Raw genomic sequence first — 18,145 nt, forward strand, 5'->3', positions numbered from 1 at the left:
GCAACACAGAGACACACAACCATTTACACACACACACACTCACACCTAGGGAGAATTTAGAGAGACCAATTAACCTGACAGTCATGTTTTTGGACTGTGGGAGGAAGCCGGAGAACCCGGAGAGAACCCACCATGCACAGGGAGAACATGCAAACTCCATGCAGAAAGATCCCGGGCCGGGAATCGAACCCAGGACCTTCTTGCTGCAAGGCAGCAGCTCTACCAACTGCACCACTGTGCAGCCCGACTTCGCTCCCATCAGCCACAAATCCCAGATTTTCTCTTGACTCATCCTGCGGTTACAACAAGCGACAAAACGGAACGAAAAACAGAAACATTTACAAAACCAAGCCAGCAGAGAGCAAAACCAGAGGCCTGGAAACATTTCCAACTGGAAATAAAAACAAAACCAGCTTTGTTTTTATTTCCAGTCAGAGCAGAAAGGCTGAACGTCAAAGATCGGTAGAAAAGTAAAGAACTGAAAATAATGTCTTCCAATTATTTAGTTGTATTTTCACACTTTCTGTCGACGTTTTACATTTTTAACACGAAAACACAGTTAGCTGCTGATGGGCTGCTTTACTGCCTCAGCAGCCGGGAGGGAAACCCCGAGGTCATTAATGTGTTTACTTTAATAAAAACTGAAACAATAAGAGTGAGTGCTGCCGAGCGGCGCGCCGTCATTCTGCTGGACAATAGAGTCTTCATGGGAAGCAGAGGGGAAAGCGCCACTCCAACAGAGAGCCACTCATCAGCAGGCGAATCTCTGGCGCAGCGTCCGGCGCTCACACACACGGCCTGAACTGTCCCGGGAATCAGACGCTCGGGATTTTCAGACAAAACAAGAGTCTGCAGTCAGTTTCACCGCAGATTCTCCTTCACAGAGAGCCTGGCGCTGCGTTCGCTACGACCGACGGGACACCGCGTGGAACGGTTGGGCTGACGATAAAGAGTTTGATGAAAAATAATATCTGTTACTTATTTTAGGTAATAAATAGTTTTTCAGGACAGTGGCAGCATTTATACCATCATACACACAAAGATTGTTATTGAAATAATATATAGTTTAAAATGTATGTTTCAAAATACAGAAAAGAAAGAAGGAGAAATTTCCGTCAAAGATTTCAGAAATTTTCTAGAAAGAAAATAAGAATTTTTTTTCTCCAAAGGACATGTACTTGAAAAGAACTCAGAAATTTTCTAGAAAATCTACAAAAGTTTGAAAACTTGAAAATTTGCTAGAAAAAGTGAGAATTTTTTTATTAATCTCAGAAGTTTTGAAACATAAATTTTGAATTTCTGCATTCAAAACATTGAAGTTATAAAGCTATAAAAAATAAACTTTTGAAATCAGAAATGTTCTGAAAAAAGTCTGAAGTTTTGACTTTAACTGCAGAAAATTTGTAGACAAATCTCTAAAATTATTAAGTTCAAAAAGTTGAAAAAAACTCCAAATTTTATCTAAAGCTCAGATATTTCCTAGAAAAAAATTTGGAAATTTCTGGTTTCAACAGTCAAAAATTCTTGACTTTTGAAACTCAGAAATTTCTAAAATTCTTCCAAATTTTCTTCTAGAAAGTTTTTCAGATTGATATTTTTGTTGTTTATTTACTCTTTTGTATTTCTCTCTCACCGTCAGAGAAATAAGCTTCTTCAAGACTTAAAAAACCCAAAAGGTAGTGACTGATGATTAATATAACCAAGCTGCATTTAAATCTCATTTTATGATTTACCAATATTTATTGATGCTCATTCAACAAAATGGGAGAAAATATCAAACACTTCCAATCATGCTGCCGTTTTTTTAAAATTTTACATCCATAACTGAAAGTTTGCATGACAATGAATGAAAATGAAGGAATCAGGGCGTATTTTAGGAGTCTGAGGGAAACCGTGGGAGGAGGAAGCTTCGACCCGACGTAGGAAAGGTTCAACTTCCTGTTGGGTTCGCGTCAGACACACAAAGGAAGGGAACCCATCAAACGAGAGGAAAGGAAACCCTTCAAAGGTCGACGGAGAGACCAGAAACCTGAACCCGAGCCGGGAGCTGCGGTGTGAGCGTCGGATGTTTCGCCCTTTCAGGCCTTTTTGTTCCAAATCACTGCGGCATTTAGCCGAACACAAACAACAAAGACGTCCAGGTTTGATCCAGTTTACTGGAAAACCAAAGATTCAAATGTCCAAAGATTTGGATTATTGTTATTTTGGTTTAAAGTTTAGTAAGATACCAGGGGATAATTGTCTTCATAAGCAATAAATCAACTAATCACGCGATAAATTTAGACATTTGCAATTATTTTCTCTCTTTCTACCAAAACCTGGATGATAAAATTCTTCAGTTTCATGTTTTGGTGTCAACTAGCTCCTTTTCTGAGAGACAATTTTGTTTACAGAAACTTCAAAATTCATTTTATTTTATTTCATTTCTGTTGTTTTGTTAATTTTGGATATTTAAAATATATTCCAGTTCCAGTGTTAAATCTTGCGTTATTATTATGACATTACCATTAAATTACCTTTAAATTGTCTCAAAACAATATTATCATGCATCACAATACCTTCTGGGACAATTTATCGTCCAGATAAATTTGTTATATAATAATTCAGGATGAGAATATTTTATTGTCTCATGATTCACTTTAGTTCTGATTTTTGTAGCTATGATTTTAAACAAAATGTTAATTCATAATCACGATACATGGTATCATTTATCATGTATCGTGATGTTTTATTTTGGATATTTAAAACATCTTTCAGTTCCAGAGTTAATTGTTCTTTAGAAATTAAAGTTTATGGATCTTTGAGAGGGCAAACCTGCGTTATCTAGCCATTATCAATATATTACTTGAATATCTTCTCAAAATAACAATATTATCATTTATTATCATTTATCACAGGACTATTTATCATCCAGTGAAATTTGTGATTGTGACAAATTTGTAGTAGTTTCAGAATGCCAAAAATACTGAAAAAGAAACGACTTTAATCCATGTAATTCACATTTAAAACACAGATTGTAAACCTGAAGTGAATAATCTGAGTTTATGTTTTAAGAAAACTAATTTTCAAAGCTGAAATTATGGGATGGTCTCATAAAAGCTGAACCCTGTTAGGGAGGGACTGGTTAAAATGTGAAGATGCTTCAGCTCACATGACTAATGTGCATCTACAGAGGCCATTAACACGATGATTTATTCATGTTTTGGGCCAACATGTGATCCGCCCCAGATGAGAAATCCAGTCCTGGACCAGCAGGTTGCCATGTTTGTATGTAGGGACGCAGAAAAAACATTTATGATATTAATTATTGGATATCGGCCCAAATTTTCACATCAATGCATATCTAGCTGCAATATTTAACTTTTCCCTCCTTCTCCTCTGTACTTTAAATTAGGAGTTTAAAAAAACAAAAAGGTTAGTAAACCGTCTTTATTAAGATAAAAAAAATACATTGTTGCTTCATTAAATTGTTGCATGTTTAATTTATTACTGAGCAGATAAAAAATTATTCAGAGAAAAATTATTTTGGGTTCCAAGTTGAAAAAACTTGAAATTTTAAGTAGTTTTGGTTCGATTGCTCCATTTCTTGAGTCTGCCTCTGTTTGATCAACTTCTAAATTAGTTGACAATTACTTCAACAATCGATTAATCACGATTAATTCGATTAATCGTTGCAGCCCTGCAGAGCTCCCAGGAAGCCATTAGGCGTCTTCTTCTTGTGTTTGTGTGACTCACTGAACTCTGCAGGCTTCCAGCCACGCAGCATTACTGAAATGCTAAATCTTGGAAAGTGTCAGCCGGTCAGCAGATTCCAAGGAGCGTTGCATAACGGCCGTCTCCCTTTACCTGCGAGAGCCGCTGCCGGACAGAAAGCACGCAGGCAACCCAGGACGCTTCACCTGGAACCCAGGACGCTTCACCTGGAACCCAGGACGCTTCACCTGGAACCCGGCGCCACCCGCATCCCCCCACAACAACAACAACACACCAGAACCTGAGTTAAGTCGTTGCACAAACAGACAGACAGACAGACAGACCCTGAAGACAGACTACACCCAAACAGTCCGATCCAAACCTTCTGGGTGGAATCCAGATGGAGAATAAAGGAGTGATTGAGTGAGAGAGGAGGTGTGAACCTCGTTACCTAACCAGGTTACATCCGACATGCAGAGCTGCACAGTTACTGAACCTCATCGACTGAATTACTTTGTTGAACAGATTTACTTTTAGGAATATTTTTGCTACGCTGTAATTTGAGTAATTTTATTATGACGTTTCTCTAATCTTATTTAAGTAAAATTTCTGTTTTCCACCCACTGAATGAAAAACAAACATTTTTAACCAGAAACTCTCCAGCAGTTCCTGTTAAAGTTTAAAAAGTTTTTATTGAAAGAAACAAATTTAAAAAAAATTTATTATTTTTGTTACTTGTATGAATTATTGTCATTTTCTCCTTAAAATAGCAAAATTTCCACTTAACTTTACTTTTTGGTCTGTCTGATGGCGTAATTTTTTAATAGTATATAATTGATAATTTGATCAGTTACTCAGTAATCGAGTAGATTTTTAAGAAAATACTTTCAACTTTAACTTGAGTAAAAATATGTTGAAATAGTTCTACTCTGACGATAGTGTAATCAGTGGCGGCTTCGCAGGAAGTGCTAGAAACGCATTTAGTTTGTCGCGGTGAACGAATTGTAGTTTTGAGGCCGATCAGCGATCTTTATAGGTGTTATTATGTGTTTTACAGGTAAATAGTGCCATTTTATAGCACAATCAACCAATTATCTTAGCTTCAGTTGTTATAAATGTGCTACAAATACGAGTCAAAAGAAATGTGATTTTGTAGTTTGAAATTGGGCCTCTGTCTCTTTAAGAAACTCCTGCTCTTTCTGAATGTCTGCCTTCAGGACGTCATCACAACATGCTCCTCTACTAACCCCTTAACAACGTTTTTCCAGCGTCGCTTTGAGAAGTAGATGCTATAATGACAGTAGTTCCACCAGGTGTTTGCTAATTGCTGTTGGCTAGTCTGAAGGAGCTCAGCGGGGAGGAGCTGCACCCCAAAGGCGAGGCTGGGTCCAACCAGGCACAACAGAACGGTTGACATGGATGAAAGAATCGAAGCAACAACTGCAGGTCTGTGTTTGATGAGGGAAAAACAAAAATCTGTTTTTCTTGATATGCCCCTTACAACCTGCCGACACTAATTGTGCCCAATATTTTTGTGTGAAGAGTTGCTAAATGTAGCAACAAAGTCAGCAGGAAAGAGCCTTTTTTCCTGTCCTACCAACACAAACGTAAACATAGAATCTCCTCCACTTTAATATCATAGATCAAAATGAAAGGTTGCATGAAAATGTTAAGTGGAATAAAAATGTTTTTCATTGTGCAAAGGGTGGTGACTATGGCTGCCATGACAAAAAGAAACATTGCCTGGACAATAAATTGTGGCAAAAGTTAGATAAGATAAACGATCATATCATCATAGACCAAAAAAACCTAGTAGGAAAATTAATCCATTAATCGTTTCGCCCCTGGTTGGTTTTTAATCCCATATTTTGCTAAAGACTGCAGCAGTGAACCCACTAAATGAGAACCGGTTCAGTTGGTAATGACAGCGTATCGATGTCGCCTGCTCCTTGGAATGGAAACATCAGGGAACTGAACGACCTTTCAGATCGTTCAGTTCCGGAATGATTCTTTCTGGGCTCATTATGAAGACCGAAGAACAGCAGATTTTAGGGAGGGAAAGTGGAGGATTGGAGAAAACGCAGAGCTCTATAAATAAAACCAAATTAGCAGCTCGGAGAGCTCCCGCTGCGCTACGGTGGATGAGAGCGGAAAGCCTTACCTGGTCTCAATAGTTTGACCTCAGGAGGGTTGAAAAGATGATCTCCTGAATTGGATTAGCGCCGCCGAGCCGTCAGTCAGTCAGGCGGAGGGGGAGAGCAGCCGCGGAGGAGTGATGCCCATCTTCACGTATCTGAGTCCGGGCCCTGACGAGGAGCAACAACCTCCGAAAACAAGCAGAAGCAGCGGGGAGGGAGGGGAGTCCGGGCTGCAGCTGACCCTCTCCTCTCCGGCGGGGAAGGGGGTTGTTTTCACACCGCGGAGGCTCCAAACTCTCGATTTCCGGGGAGGAAGAAAGCGACGTCCAGCCGTCAGAAAACAACGGACTATCCTACTGCAAGGAAATCCGGGGGCGGCGTGTTTACCTCCCCTCTATTCCTGCTGCCGTTCTCGGTGGGGAATCAGCTGCTGCTCGCTGAAGAGACGCCATTTGTCTACAAGGAAAGGCTTCCAGTGGGCTGCGCAACACTGCCGCCCACAGGCGAAGTTAGGACCTGCAGCTCGTTACATTACCGACAGCTCCCTCTGCTGGCTGAACAGTTCCATTGCTTTTAAACCAGTTTAAGGCTCAGAAAATTTTGGTACACTTTTTTTTTTTTTTTTACAGTTTTGTTCCGGAAATTTAATTATTCTTATTCACCATTTCCAAGAGTACAAACAACAAAACTGTAAACACATATAAATCACTGAATATTTCTGTCATGTCTGTAAAATCAGATTTTTTGTTTTAATATTGATGTAATTACTGTAGAAAAAATGAAAATACAAAGGATATTTTGGAAAATAAAATAATCCTTTATTATTCCGACATTTTAAAAAAATTAAGTTGATATTCCAAAAAAGAGCAGCCGAAATGAAAACAACAGGAAGAAAAAACACAATGCAAGCTGACTGACAATATAAATACAAAAAATATATAAATATGTATGCATAATAATACATACAAATTATATTTATACTGGTCATACATAAAACTGAAAAAAATAAAAATAATTGATTGTAAACAAAATAAATAGAACAAAAATAATATACTTACATCATGAATAATTATTTCTGTATTCATTTGATCATTTCCAGTTCATCAAACATCATGAACCTTAGTGAATCTTCCCTCCATTAAAGTCCTGGCTGGAGTGGCGTGTGTTGGAGTGTGATAAACAAAACTGGCAGCAAATTATTTTATGATGGGTGGTAACAACATGGACAGCAGGGAAACAAATTATTTAAACATGGAGAGAATTATATATGAAGTATATCGTATTAACACCTGAATAATTTGAGGTGTAAATAATTTGTCATTTAATTACTTGATTTATTAAAATATCTTCGTGTATATATACTGTCCCAATTTTTCAACATTTAGCATGATATTTAGTTAGCTGTGATAAAAATATTAAACCTTTATCACATTTGTTGCTGATCTTTGGTGAAAGCAAATTATTTTTTTACTTCTAGTTGATAAGCCAAAAACGTGAAAAACATGATTTTATAATATAATGGAGTTTGGAACTAGATATTCAACCTGCAAACTAAATATTTACCGTAATTTCTGGACTATAGAGAGCGGTAGTTTGAAACTGTGACATTTATAAATGAATGAATATCTTGATAAAAAGATGACCATCAATATGAGGTCTAACACAAAGTTACTTACAGAGGTTAAAAACAGAAATACAGACATTAAATCACAAGACAAACAAGGAAACGATTAAATAAAGTAAATATTGATAATAAAAAATGTAGGAATTAATTAAAGGAAGGGAAATTGAGTTCATAAGGGGAAAAATTTACACAAAGAAAGATAAAATAAAGATGTTTATGAAATTGATAAAGTTGAAACAAATCCAGTCAGCAAAAATAAAACTTATTTTAATTTAAACTTTACATCAACAATACTAACAAATTACAACACACTCAAAGATTATCTTAATCTTAAGACATTTACAAAAATCACACCGGAACATTGTAACACTTCTAAAGCAACAAGCTGCAAAGTGAAGTAAGTGCAAAAAACCGTTTCCGATCTGTAAATGCAGAGTTTCACCAGTCCAGCTTCATGTCAGCTTTGCTCCAAATGTATTTTCCGCCTCTCTTCAGAAACATTTTCTCATCGAAGCCGCTGAAGCTGATGGCGTCCTTCACGCCGACGTCCAGGATGGATCTGGACGGGTCCTTCCTTCCCTCCCGACAGTCCAGGAAACGCATCTGGAAAAAACAAAAACCCAACGGAGGGGAAACTTTGAGTCTGACTTCATGGAGCGAAAGAAAACATTTAAAACAAAATCAAACAAAAGAAGAGCAGAAGAACCCACGGTGAGACCAAACAACTCTTCATATTTTAACCTGAACACATGCAACGCTACAAAGCTAACAGTGTTAGCAACAGAAACTACTTACATATTCATCCAGGATCAGGTACGAGTTCCTCATCTGTTAAAGCAACAAACAAATTTTAATCTGACATTCTGGTGTCAAAAGAATCAAAACTACAACAGAAAGTTACATATGTTTCAAAAACTGATTGCAATGTGAATAAAATGTTTTTTATTTCTCAACAGTTATGAGGCATGGTGGAAAAAAAGTGCAACAAGTTCATTGGTAACAACTAGTAACAACTTGTTGTTGCTAGGTAACCAAAGAGTGAGTGAGTTAGTTGATTCCACCAACATAGCTTAACTGGCCGTCAGAGGTTTACAGACTCATTAAGCAAATTTATTTTCAAAAAGTTTAACAACACAATTTTATGGGCAATGGAAATGCAGCTAATGTCAGAGTTAAACACCTAAAAATGAAGAAATAAATAGTTCTTATTATCACTTTCATTGTTATCACAACAGTAGGGCAAAATATCTGTGAATTACCTATGAGAGTGAAAAACAACTGTCAGAGTTTTGTTGTTAAGTGAGGTTTGTGAGCTAAAGCTAAAGCTAAAGCTAAAGCGTGTCAGTGATATGGTGCGTAACGACGTTCTGTCTCTTACCTTCTCGTTGGACTCTGGAACGAGACAGGAAACGGCGCTGTGGCGGTCCAGGTAGTCCTGGAACTGCTGGTCAGTGATGACGAACCTCTCCGCCTCCCTCAGCGCCGCCTCTCCAGCGTTCTCTCCATCGATCAGCAGACACTGGAACACCTGAGCAGAAACCAGGAGAAAACAGCAAACCAATCAGTTTCTCTTCTAACTGTGACACGTTTTAAAACACATGAACTGTTTTTACCTTCCAGCGGACCGGATTGAGCTGGTTGATCTGTTCAGTCATGTCTTCGTGAATGTTAAAGGTGTTGATAACCGAGTTGATCTTGAACGCCACTTTGTATTGCTGACACCAGCTGCGGATCTTGAAGAGGTTCTCGATGTGACTCTTCTTGCCCTGAGATCTGCCGATTATCTGGTTGGTTTCTTCATCAAAACTGTCACAGGAGATTGCCAGGATGTCCAAAAAGTCTCCTGCACAAGGCAAATGATGAGAGTTCATTTACGGTGGCCCAGGAGGGTCAACAAAATGCAAAAAAAACACAAAACCCTAAAATGCATGTTATGCTAACACACAACACACGTTACACTAGCAGTTGTGCTAGTATAACTGCTTCTAGCTTAACTTTGTTGTGTCTGTTCTTGCTTCGCTTATTTTGGATGTGTAAAACACAGTCAACCAACATATTTTTACCTTCCACTAAACTTCCCATCAATAGCTGTTTACATTTCAAATGTGCACAAAACTTTGCCGATATTCTGCTGATGTAAAAAAAAAAAGAAAAACTATTTCATAATAGCAGTGTGTCCATTGAATAAGAAATCCAATTAAAATCACATGTGAATAAGTTTGTTCAAACAATGTTATTAAAAACATGTAGTGCCATCATCCTCCAACCACTTCCTGTCCTTTTCTTTGTATTTTCCGTCAGTGGTAACATCCGTTGTTAATCGTGTGATTAAAAAAGTTTCTATTGGAATTTTGCAGGATAAACCCATTTCAATAGGTCCAAAAAAAAAAACAACCTCATCAAAACTTTTTATGGCAAAAAGAGAGACTTTAAGAAATTGGTCTTTTTAAACAAACTTATTTCCGGAATACCAATTATGGTCAATGGAAACGTATGACTGAGTTTTCATCACTGAAAATATCTGTGCCATAAATATGAGTTTCACTTTTCAAACTACTTAAATAATTAAACTTGTCGTTCATGTCCTGATTTCCTGAGCTGGACCTCACCGTATTTCTGGAACCATTTTTCTTTAATCATGCTGCCGTTGCTGACGATGCTGACGCTGGGCAGCTGCAGCTCCGCCTTGCAGAACTGAACCATTTCCCCCAGGAAGTCTCCCCGTTCATGCAGAAACGGCTCCCCTCCGGAGAAATTGATCTTTTCCATCCCTTTAAACCACAAATGTAACTTTCATTTAATTTGATCAATAAAACAGAATTTTATGCTTTTAATCCCTAAGTATTACCTGCTTCTTTGAGAAGTCTGAGCCCCCTCTTGGCCTCCTCCAAAGGAAGGACGAAGGAAGTTTTTGCGGTGTGGAAACAAAACCCGCATTTATAGTTGCATTTGCGGGTAAAGTGGTAGTTGACGCTGGTTGGGGTCGTCACATCCAAGCCTTTGCGTTGCTCCGACTGGCTGTTCGCGTCCGAAAGCAGGGAGTTTGTGGCCCCGCAGGTTCCTTTGGACCAGGAGAAAACTTTGGAAAAGATGCAAGAGAAAATGCTGAGGATGGTGCTGATGCAGAGCTCCAGCAGGGCGCCGACAGAAACTCCAGGCATCTTGAAATCAGACGTTGACTCCGGTTGTTGAAGTTGCAGACTGCATGATCCTGCAGGGCGGCTCTTTAAATAGAGGTTTAGCCCTGGAGGCGGTCAGCTGAGCGGCTGCAAGGTTTCTGTTTACAAACATCGAAAACGAAACCAGATCATGAGCCGATGACGGAAAAATGTGACTCTGCAGGTCTAGTTTGGGTTTCTGCAAAGAAATGATAAAATGTTTTTCATAAAGTGCCTTTAGACGGCTCTTTACTACAATTACATGACAAGAAATGTAACTGAAATGTTGGCAAAAGTCGCTCTATTAATAATGACCAATGGCGCCAGTAAGGGGGGGCATATGGGCACCCTGACCCAACCTGCTTTACTATGTTTCTGAATCCATTTTAGAGAAAAAAAAAAGTATGAAATATGTATTAATATTAATATGTTTTCTTTTTTAATGCCTGTCCCTGTTACTCACCATGTATCACATATTAGAGTGAAAAATTAGGTGCATTACAGTAAAAATTATTGTCAGTTTATTTTACTTCACTTAAAAACATGTTTCATGAGCAGGAAGACTCTCATGCTCATTCTTTTTTGTAAAACCCCCAAAAAACCTTTTTAGGTGAGTTTTAAAGAGTTAGTATTATGTAAAATCAACTTTTTAAAATCTTTACATCACGGTATAATGTTATTCCTTCATCAAAAACAAACCTGGGGGCATGCTGTGGGGGCGTAGGGGATAACGCAACCCATGTTTGGAGGCCTTGAGTCCTCGACACGGCCGTCGCGGGTTCAATTCCCGGACCAGTCGACATTTACTGCATGTCTTCTCCCCTCTCCTTCCCCCCCTCTTGTCAGCCTTCAAATAAGGGACACTAGAGCCACAAAAGACCCCCTGGAGGGGAGAAAAGCAACAACAAACAAACCTGGAGTGTTGCTTTAATTTGTTGAGAAACGCTTTAATCACCATGGTAACCACTCAGATGGCTGAAACACCTGGGTGGATCTAACTCCGCTTCAAGACAAAGCTTCTTCTCAGAGCTGAGGTTCCTGACCTTCCACCCCACAGAGCAGCTCCTACAGACTAGCCAGCAGCAATTAGTAAACACCTGGTGGAACTGTGCATCTTATGAGCTCATTATGCGAAACAACAGTGAAACAATGGTAGAAACACCTGCTGAGTTACCTTTGATTAGTAGCATCATATTTGATGTGTATTGATGATTTTGGATAAATTCTAATATTTATTGTTTGATTTCATAGTTGATGACTGAATGATGTTTTATTAAGTAAATAACTTTGAACTGCCTTGTTGGTTGCCTTTTTTTTAGATTTCTTTTGAGTTTTCAAAATTTCTAACATGAAATAAGTACAATTTTGAATCTAGTTGAAAAAAGTGGTAAAAACTAGAATCTATACACCCTAAATATATGAACAGACAGGAAAATGTTAAATTATTTGCCATGTTTTTTTTACTGAAATGATCTCATGCATGTTTAGTCATGCATATAAGTATTTTATGACTTTGTATTTTTTCATGTAAAGCACTTTGAACTGCCTTATTGCTGAAATGAAACGAACTTGGTTAATTGATTTATTTCAAACTTTTATGCTGACTTTAACTAATCAGTGTCGACGTGCAGAGCCAAAGGTCTAAAAACATTTTCAAACTTGAGTTTAACTTTTGGATTCACGGGAAATATTTCTATGCTGCACCCTAGAGGCGTCGCCTGTAAGTTTCGTTTTTCCTTTCCCGCTCGGTAACTTTCGTTTTCCTGACCACAGCCGACTGCAGCTGCACTGAAACCCGCCGATACCAGAACCGGAACATGGCCCGGCACCTGAAGCTTCTCGTCCAGCGGTGGTCGTCCCGTGTTTTCTCCGTGGAAGTGGACGGAGCGCCGCGGTACTTTGGGGTCAGAGAGCAGCTCCGTGGGGAACCGGTCCCGCCTGATGTGTTCAGTGAGGTCCAGAAGCAGGACAGGTGTTACTCCCTGCTGGTCTGCAGCGGGGACCGGGTCACAGGAGACAGGTTTCACTGGGAGCTGAGAGACCGGCTGCAGGGGCAGCTGCCACCGGGCTCCGGGCTCCGGTCCATGTCCTCCTTCATCCCGGACCAGAAGGGCTCGCTGCTCAAAGGATACTTCCTCCAAAGCCGGGCTGGGAATTCATCCCTGATTGAGAACATTTTAACGGATTTGGAGCAGAGAAACCCCGTGTTGGTGTGTTCATACTCCCAAAGTGAAGACGGTCAGCAGTGGACTCAGTGTCTCTGGGACCAGTCGGAGGATAAACCGCTCAGGTTCTGCGTGGTGCCTGCAGAAACACCCAAACATCATCCATCAGTTCTCAACATGATCAACTCTGATGTTTTCTACAGCCTGCATGAGGCCTGCGACGTGCTGAAGCAGGTACAGCTCAAAAATATGAAGTTTAGTTGCAGCATTTTGCACACTGGCGCACTCATGTGGCGGAGAATGGTACTGCAGGGTCTCCAGATCCTGAAGATTTAAGTTTTATCGTTTAGTCCTTATTTTGGAAGTCAAAATGCTTTTAAGTTGACGTCTTTTGAAAACAATGTAGAAAAGGGATGTAATTCATTATAAAAAGGATTTTGCACATTTGCTGTATTAAAAGAAAAGTTTTTAATTTCTTGATTTAACACATTTATTCTCAGTTATAAGAACAACATTTTAGTCACTTTCTGTTAAAATGATTTCAGCCGACTGGTGAGAGAAAAATTAGATCTTGGTCTCAAAATGTTTGGGCACCCCTATTTTAGAAGAAAGTCTATTTTTATTGATTTATTCATTTTATTTTGAAGGGTCAGAGCAACTTTGCTCAGATAGTGCAAAGGCAAAAATGAGTTTTAGGGTTCTAAGGGTTGCTGACCCATGTCCTAGTCAAAGTTCTCAGTCCAATTGAGCATCAGTAGCAAGACTTTAATTTTGACAGATTTCACAGCTGTTCTCCATCCAGTCTCACTGGCGTTGAGGCATTTTGTCTTTTCATGTTCAAATCCTCACTAAAGTCTCAGATTAGTACCAGTAAAAAACCTGATTTTTTATTGGATTCACAGAGGAGCAGATGCAGCAGTCGTTTTGACTCCCTCCTGATCCGCAGTGAACTGATTTCCTCCCCGTTTTCTGCAGTGTGGTGACATCATCCCAGAGACCCGGTCTGTACTGGGGATGCTTCCCAGCAGCCTGGATGCCAGAAGAAAACCAGACTTCCCAGTTATTGTCATAGAGGGCCTGGATGCCACAGGTTAATGCCATTACCTCATAAATAAACACAGGATCATCCTGATGGGTGGCTGTTCTCTGCTAAAAACATTACCTGTCAGTGTTCTCTGCCTAATGGAATATCACGTATCATGACCTCAGAAAAGTTACATCACTTTGGAAACGGTTTATTGAATCGTCTGCTGCTCTTAGAGGCTCCACTGTGTCAGGTAGACTCTCCTTAATGGAGAGAGAGTAACAAATGTTTCACTTTCATTTTTTAGGAAAGACGACGCTGACAGAGTCTCTGCGGGACTCTCTGGGGGCCACGCTTCTGCGGTCGCCTCCCCAGTGCTTGTCCGCCTGGAGAGGGCGCTTCGATCGAGAACCGCCCCTCATCCGGAGGGCTTTCTATGCAGTGGGCAACTACATCACAGCTGAGCAGATACACCAAGAGGCCAGCAAGTCTCCTGTTATTGTTGACAGGCAAGATGTTGGACTGTCATGTTAGAGCAGTGATGAACTCTTAAAGGCCACCAAATTCACTCATTTTGTATGTTTTGGTTCTTCCATTTGGGTTTCTACTTCTTCTAAAAATGCTTTAAAAAACCACCCAGCCGTTTATTGGCTTTGCATGTTCTCCCTGTGCATGGTGGGTTCTCTCCGGGTTCTCCGTATTCCTCTCACAGTCCAAAAACATGACTGTCAGGTTAATTGGTCTCTCTAAATTCTCCCTAGGTGTGAGTGTGTGTGTGAATGGTTGTGTGTCCTGTGTATCTCTGTGTTGCCCTGCGACAGACTGGTGACCTGTCAGGGTGAACCCGCCTCTTGCCCGGAACGCAGCTGGAGAGGAACCAGCAACCCTCCCGACCCCATTAGGGTGAACAGAAAATGGATGGATGGAATATAATGAACATGTTTTGTGCAGGCCACAGACGTACCCTAAGCTGTTCAAGGAAGCACCTTTAATATTTCAGCCTTATTGTCAGGAAGTCTTCAGCCAGCCATGTTTGATCTGTCTCCAGGTTCTGGCACAGCACAGCAGCGTACGCCATCGCCACCGCAGTAACCGGCCCAGTGAGTAACCTTCCACACGAGGGCGCCGAGGTGTACCGTTGGCCCGGTGACCTCCTGCAGCCCAGCCTGGTGGTCTTACTTACCCTGGACCCGGAGGAGAGGAAGAGGCGGCTGAGGAGCAGAGGTCTGATGAAGACCGACGAGGAGCAGGAGCTGGATCACAACAAACTGTTCAGAATCAGGTTAGACAAGAATGTTTGATACAGATATGTTTGAGAATCAGATCAAAGGTCCAACTCCAGTTCGTTTACCTAGAACACAGGCGTCCAACTCCAGTCCTCAAGGGCCGCTGTCCTGCAGTTTTTAGATGTGCCACAAGTATAAAACACTGGAATGAAACGGCTTCATCACCTCCTCCTGGTGTGGATCGGTTCTCCAGAGCCTTAATGACCTGATTATTCTGTTCAGGTGAAGCAGCAGAGGCTCAGCTAAACGTTGCAGGACTGATGTTACAGGAGTTTGACACCCCTGACCTAGAAAGTCCGGTGTCTTCTTCAGAGGTTTTTGTGTTGTTTCCATCAGTGGTTGTTGGTGCAGCGCCCCCACAGGCCAGGAGGGGAACAGGTTGGTTTGACTCAGCAGAGAGGAAGAGAACCACAGCAGCTGGAGGTGGAGCAGAGGATGCAACTGATGATCTACCAGACTGTCAGATGTGAAAATACCCTTAGAGTGATATTAAACAATTATTCACTTAAAAGAAGTTCATTATCTTGCTGAAAAGTTACTTTTCAGTTATTTTTATCTTATTTTAAATGTACTAAGAGAATAGAGAAAAAAAATACTTGGTACGATTTTGTGTTTTTGCAGTGACATTCAGTCCATTAATAGTTTTTGATGCCAGATTGTCACATGTGAACAAACGTTTTGTATTTTAGGTAGATGTCTGTGGTTGAAGTCACAGATGGCTGCAAACTGCGCAGCTCTTTCCCAGTCAGGCCACCTCAGTCTTCGTCTTATCCATCAAACACTTAACAATCAATTACCGTCCCGCGGGGGAAGCAGCTGATGAGAAAAAGCAGGTGATTAGTTGCCGAGCTGCTGTGCTCCATTAAGCCGGTCCAAACTCGCAGCCGCTGCCGGCCCAGTTAGTCGCTGCTCAGACAGGTCGATAGCTGCTTTCATTCATCTTCTGCGCTGACGTAATGGCGTGTCCACATGGGACGGCCAGATGTTGGGCCAGCAGAATTAGAAAACAGACGGGGTTAGGAAGACGCTTTTTATTGGACTGAAGAGAAAAGCTGCACTCTCAGCCATCTGGGTTGTTTCTTTTCCTCGAAATAAAAAGCAGCAAAACCATCCTGTTTATATCCTCACACTGCTCACTTGTTGGTCGATGTGTTTGTGTTTTGCTGCAGAGTAGAGGAAGCTTATCGACGGATCGTCGGCCCAGCCTGCATCGCCCTGGATGCGAGCCCCTCTGCAGACCTGGTGCTCCAACAAGCGCTGCTTTTAATTAGGGCCAAATGCCACTTGTAAACAGTTCTCCCTGCCTCCCCCTGCAGCTGGCGGCTGCAGTACCGGCTGCTGCCACTGGGTGGCAGTGAGGTGTCACCAATGAGGCGGCGGGAGGGCAGGTTGCCAGATTGGAGTGTGGAAAAGAGATTCTGCTCACAATGAGTAAAGGTTGAGTGGCCAGGAGCCAGAACGGCATGCTGCAGAAAAAATACATATTAATGGAGAACACAAACATTCTCTCACAGGAGGATCGTCTAAAAGAAAAACTCTTTTCACTTCTAACAAGTTGTTGTGCAGCGATGAGAATCACACCGAAGCTGTAAATGATGCATGCAGCTATCTAACTTAATAGGTAAATTGTTCTAATTTTTCAAAAAGAAACTCTAAATTTGAACACATCTTATTAAAGTAAAAAATACTCACAGTTTGTGTTGCTAACTTTGGCTAAGTTTCACTTAAAATAACTTCATTTAAAGCAGAGCTCTGCTGTGAATTTAAATATGCAACAAGTGTAAATAAAATTAATTTGTATATTGTAAATGTGCACAGTCAGTGAAATATATAAAATTAAAATATAATTTGTTTTTAAAGGAAATACAACAAGAGGGTTTGAGCTGTAATGGAGAAATGACATTTATTTTGAAAGATTATTATTTAATTAAATTCATTTTGTTTGTGGAATTTCAAATAAACATATCTGTGAAATTCAACTTCATGATTTTCTTCAGAGCAACAGTTTGAACAACCTGTGAATATGAATGAACTTTTTGTTTTGTTGCTAGAAAAACATGTGAGTACTAAAGTGACAAGCAGTTCAATCTCATTTAATATCCAGTTTAACATGATACTAAATACTTTCACTGCAAAATTCACAGTCACTGAAATATTTCCTGCTTTGCTCCCAGTTGGAAAAATAAACAGGAATGTTTTCTGAAGCCTTAACTTTAAATTTTATAATCAGATTTTAGCAAAAGCTGCTGCAATAAAACTGCACCTTTAAGAGCTTCTTTCTCATTGAATCTTTATATGTTATATATGCTCATATATTGTAGCAATAAATATGATGGTGTAATTAATAGTTTAATAGTAAGAAAAAAAATTATGCAAGTAAACTTAGAATAGAGTCGTATGAGAATAAAGTTGCAGTATTAAAATAGTGAATGAATACAAAAATAACATCATATTACGAGAAAAAAGTTGATTTATGGTTTGACTTCCATAATATTTAGACTTTATTCTCGTATTATTTTGTCTTTGTTCTTGAAATATAAGCCTTTATTCTTGTAGTTTCATGACTTCATTTTGTAATTTTATGACTTCATTCCTGTTTTTTAAATACTTTTTTTTCTTAACGTGGCCCTAATACTCCACCGTACTTTAATGTTTAAAATTTTAAAACACAAAGGCATGTATTACTATTATCTAGACTTGCTCCTTGCTAGACTTGCTAGCTAGAAACAAACTATCAGCAACCTGTGACAGACTGGCGACCTGTCCAGGTGACCCCGCCTCTCACCTGAAACTTTTGCCAGAGAGGCACCAGCACCTCCTGACCCCCCAGGGAGAAGGATGTTAGAAAATAGATGGATGGAAACTATTAGCAAGACTAGCTAGTAGCACTTCTTGCTACTAGCTTAGCTAGTTAGCATATTCCAGTGGTTTTGTGAAATATGGCTAAAATTGGTTTTAATGTAATTCCCATACTTACGTTTTGACTTCAGAGGTAAAATGTTTCCAACATCAGTTTAGTTTAAACTTGAATTTCTTTCCCCTGAGAGCCGCTAATGG

General features: G+C 40.0%; 3 protein-coding genes across 3 annotated transcripts in view; 1 reads left to right on the top strand and 2 right to left on the bottom strand.

Annotated features, from left to right (window-relative positions):
• rnf144aa (ring finger protein 144aa) overlaps nt 1-6,423 on the bottom strand; it is a 29,329-nt gene extending 22,906 nt beyond the window's left edge. Inside the window, exon 1 of the mRNA XM_044142412.1 lies at nt 5,855-6,423. The gene's annotated coding sequence lies outside the window, so the exon portion shown is untranslated. The remainder of the gene's footprint in view (nt 1-5,854) is intronic.
• Nucleotides 6,424-7,706: 1,283 nt separating this feature from the next.
• rsad2 (radical S-adenosyl methionine domain containing 2) lies at nt 7,707-11,416 on the bottom strand. Its single transcript, XM_044142411.1, has 7 exons — nt 11,313-11,416; nt 10,304-10,732; nt 10,065-10,226; nt 9,069-9,298; nt 8,834-8,983; nt 8,251-8,283; nt 7,707-8,058 (listed from the first exon to the last, which is right to left on the bottom strand). The coding sequence occupies exons 2-7, from the start codon at nt 10,614-10,616 to the stop codon at nt 7,894-7,896; spliced, it is 1,053 nt and encodes a 350-aa protein (XP_043998346.1). The 5' UTR covers nt 10,617-10,732; nt 11,313-11,416; the 3' UTR covers nt 7,707-7,893.
• Nucleotides 11,417-12,014: 598 nt separating this feature from the next.
• cmpk2 (cytidine monophosphate (UMP-CMP) kinase 2, mitochondrial) lies at nt 12,015-17,067 on the top strand. The gene is made up of 5 exons (XM_044142409.1): nt 12,015-13,012; nt 13,754-13,868; nt 14,110-14,311; nt 14,851-15,084; nt 16,258-17,067. The coding sequence occupies exons 1-5, from the start codon at nt 12,431-12,433 to the stop codon at nt 16,376-16,378; spliced, it is 1,254 nt and encodes a 417-aa protein (XP_043998344.1). The 5' UTR covers nt 12,015-12,430; the 3' UTR covers nt 16,379-17,067.
• The last annotated feature ends 1,078 nt before the right edge of the window (nt 17,068-18,145 follow it).

Source organism: Gambusia affinis, linkage group LG16, assembly GCF_019740435.1.
Source record: "Gambusia affinis linkage group LG16, SWU_Gaff_1.0, whole genome shotgun sequence".
NCBI lineage: Eukaryota > Metazoa > Chordata > Actinopteri > Cyprinodontiformes > Poeciliidae > Gambusia > Gambusia affinis.

Bases quoted from the DNA above. Each gene is read 5' to 3' on its own strand.
- cmpk2 (XM_044142409.1), top strand. From the start codon at position 12,431: ATGGCCCGGCACCTGAAGCTTCTCGTCCAGCGGTGGTCGTCCCGTGTT. The intron at 13,869-14,109 runs GTTAATGCCATT...TTCATTTTTTAG, and splicing joins AGAGGGCCTGGATGCCACAG to GAAAGACGACGCTGACAGAG. The intron at 15,085-16,257 runs GTTAGACAAGAA...GTTTTGCTGCAG, and splicing joins AACAAACTGTTCAGAATCAG to AGTAGAGGAAGCTTATCGAC.
- rsad2 (XM_044142411.1), bottom strand. From the start codon at position 10,616: ATGCCTGGAGTTTCTGTCGGCGCCCTGCTGGAGCTCTGCATCAGCACC. The intron at 9,299-10,064 runs GTGAGGTCCAGC...TGCCTTGTGCAG, and splicing joins AAAATGGTTCCAGAAATACG to GAGACTTTTTGGACATCCTG. The intron at 8,284-8,833 runs GTAAGAGACAGA...TTGCTTTAACAG, and splicing joins TTCCAGAGTCCAACGAGAAG to ATGAGGAACTCGTACCTGAT.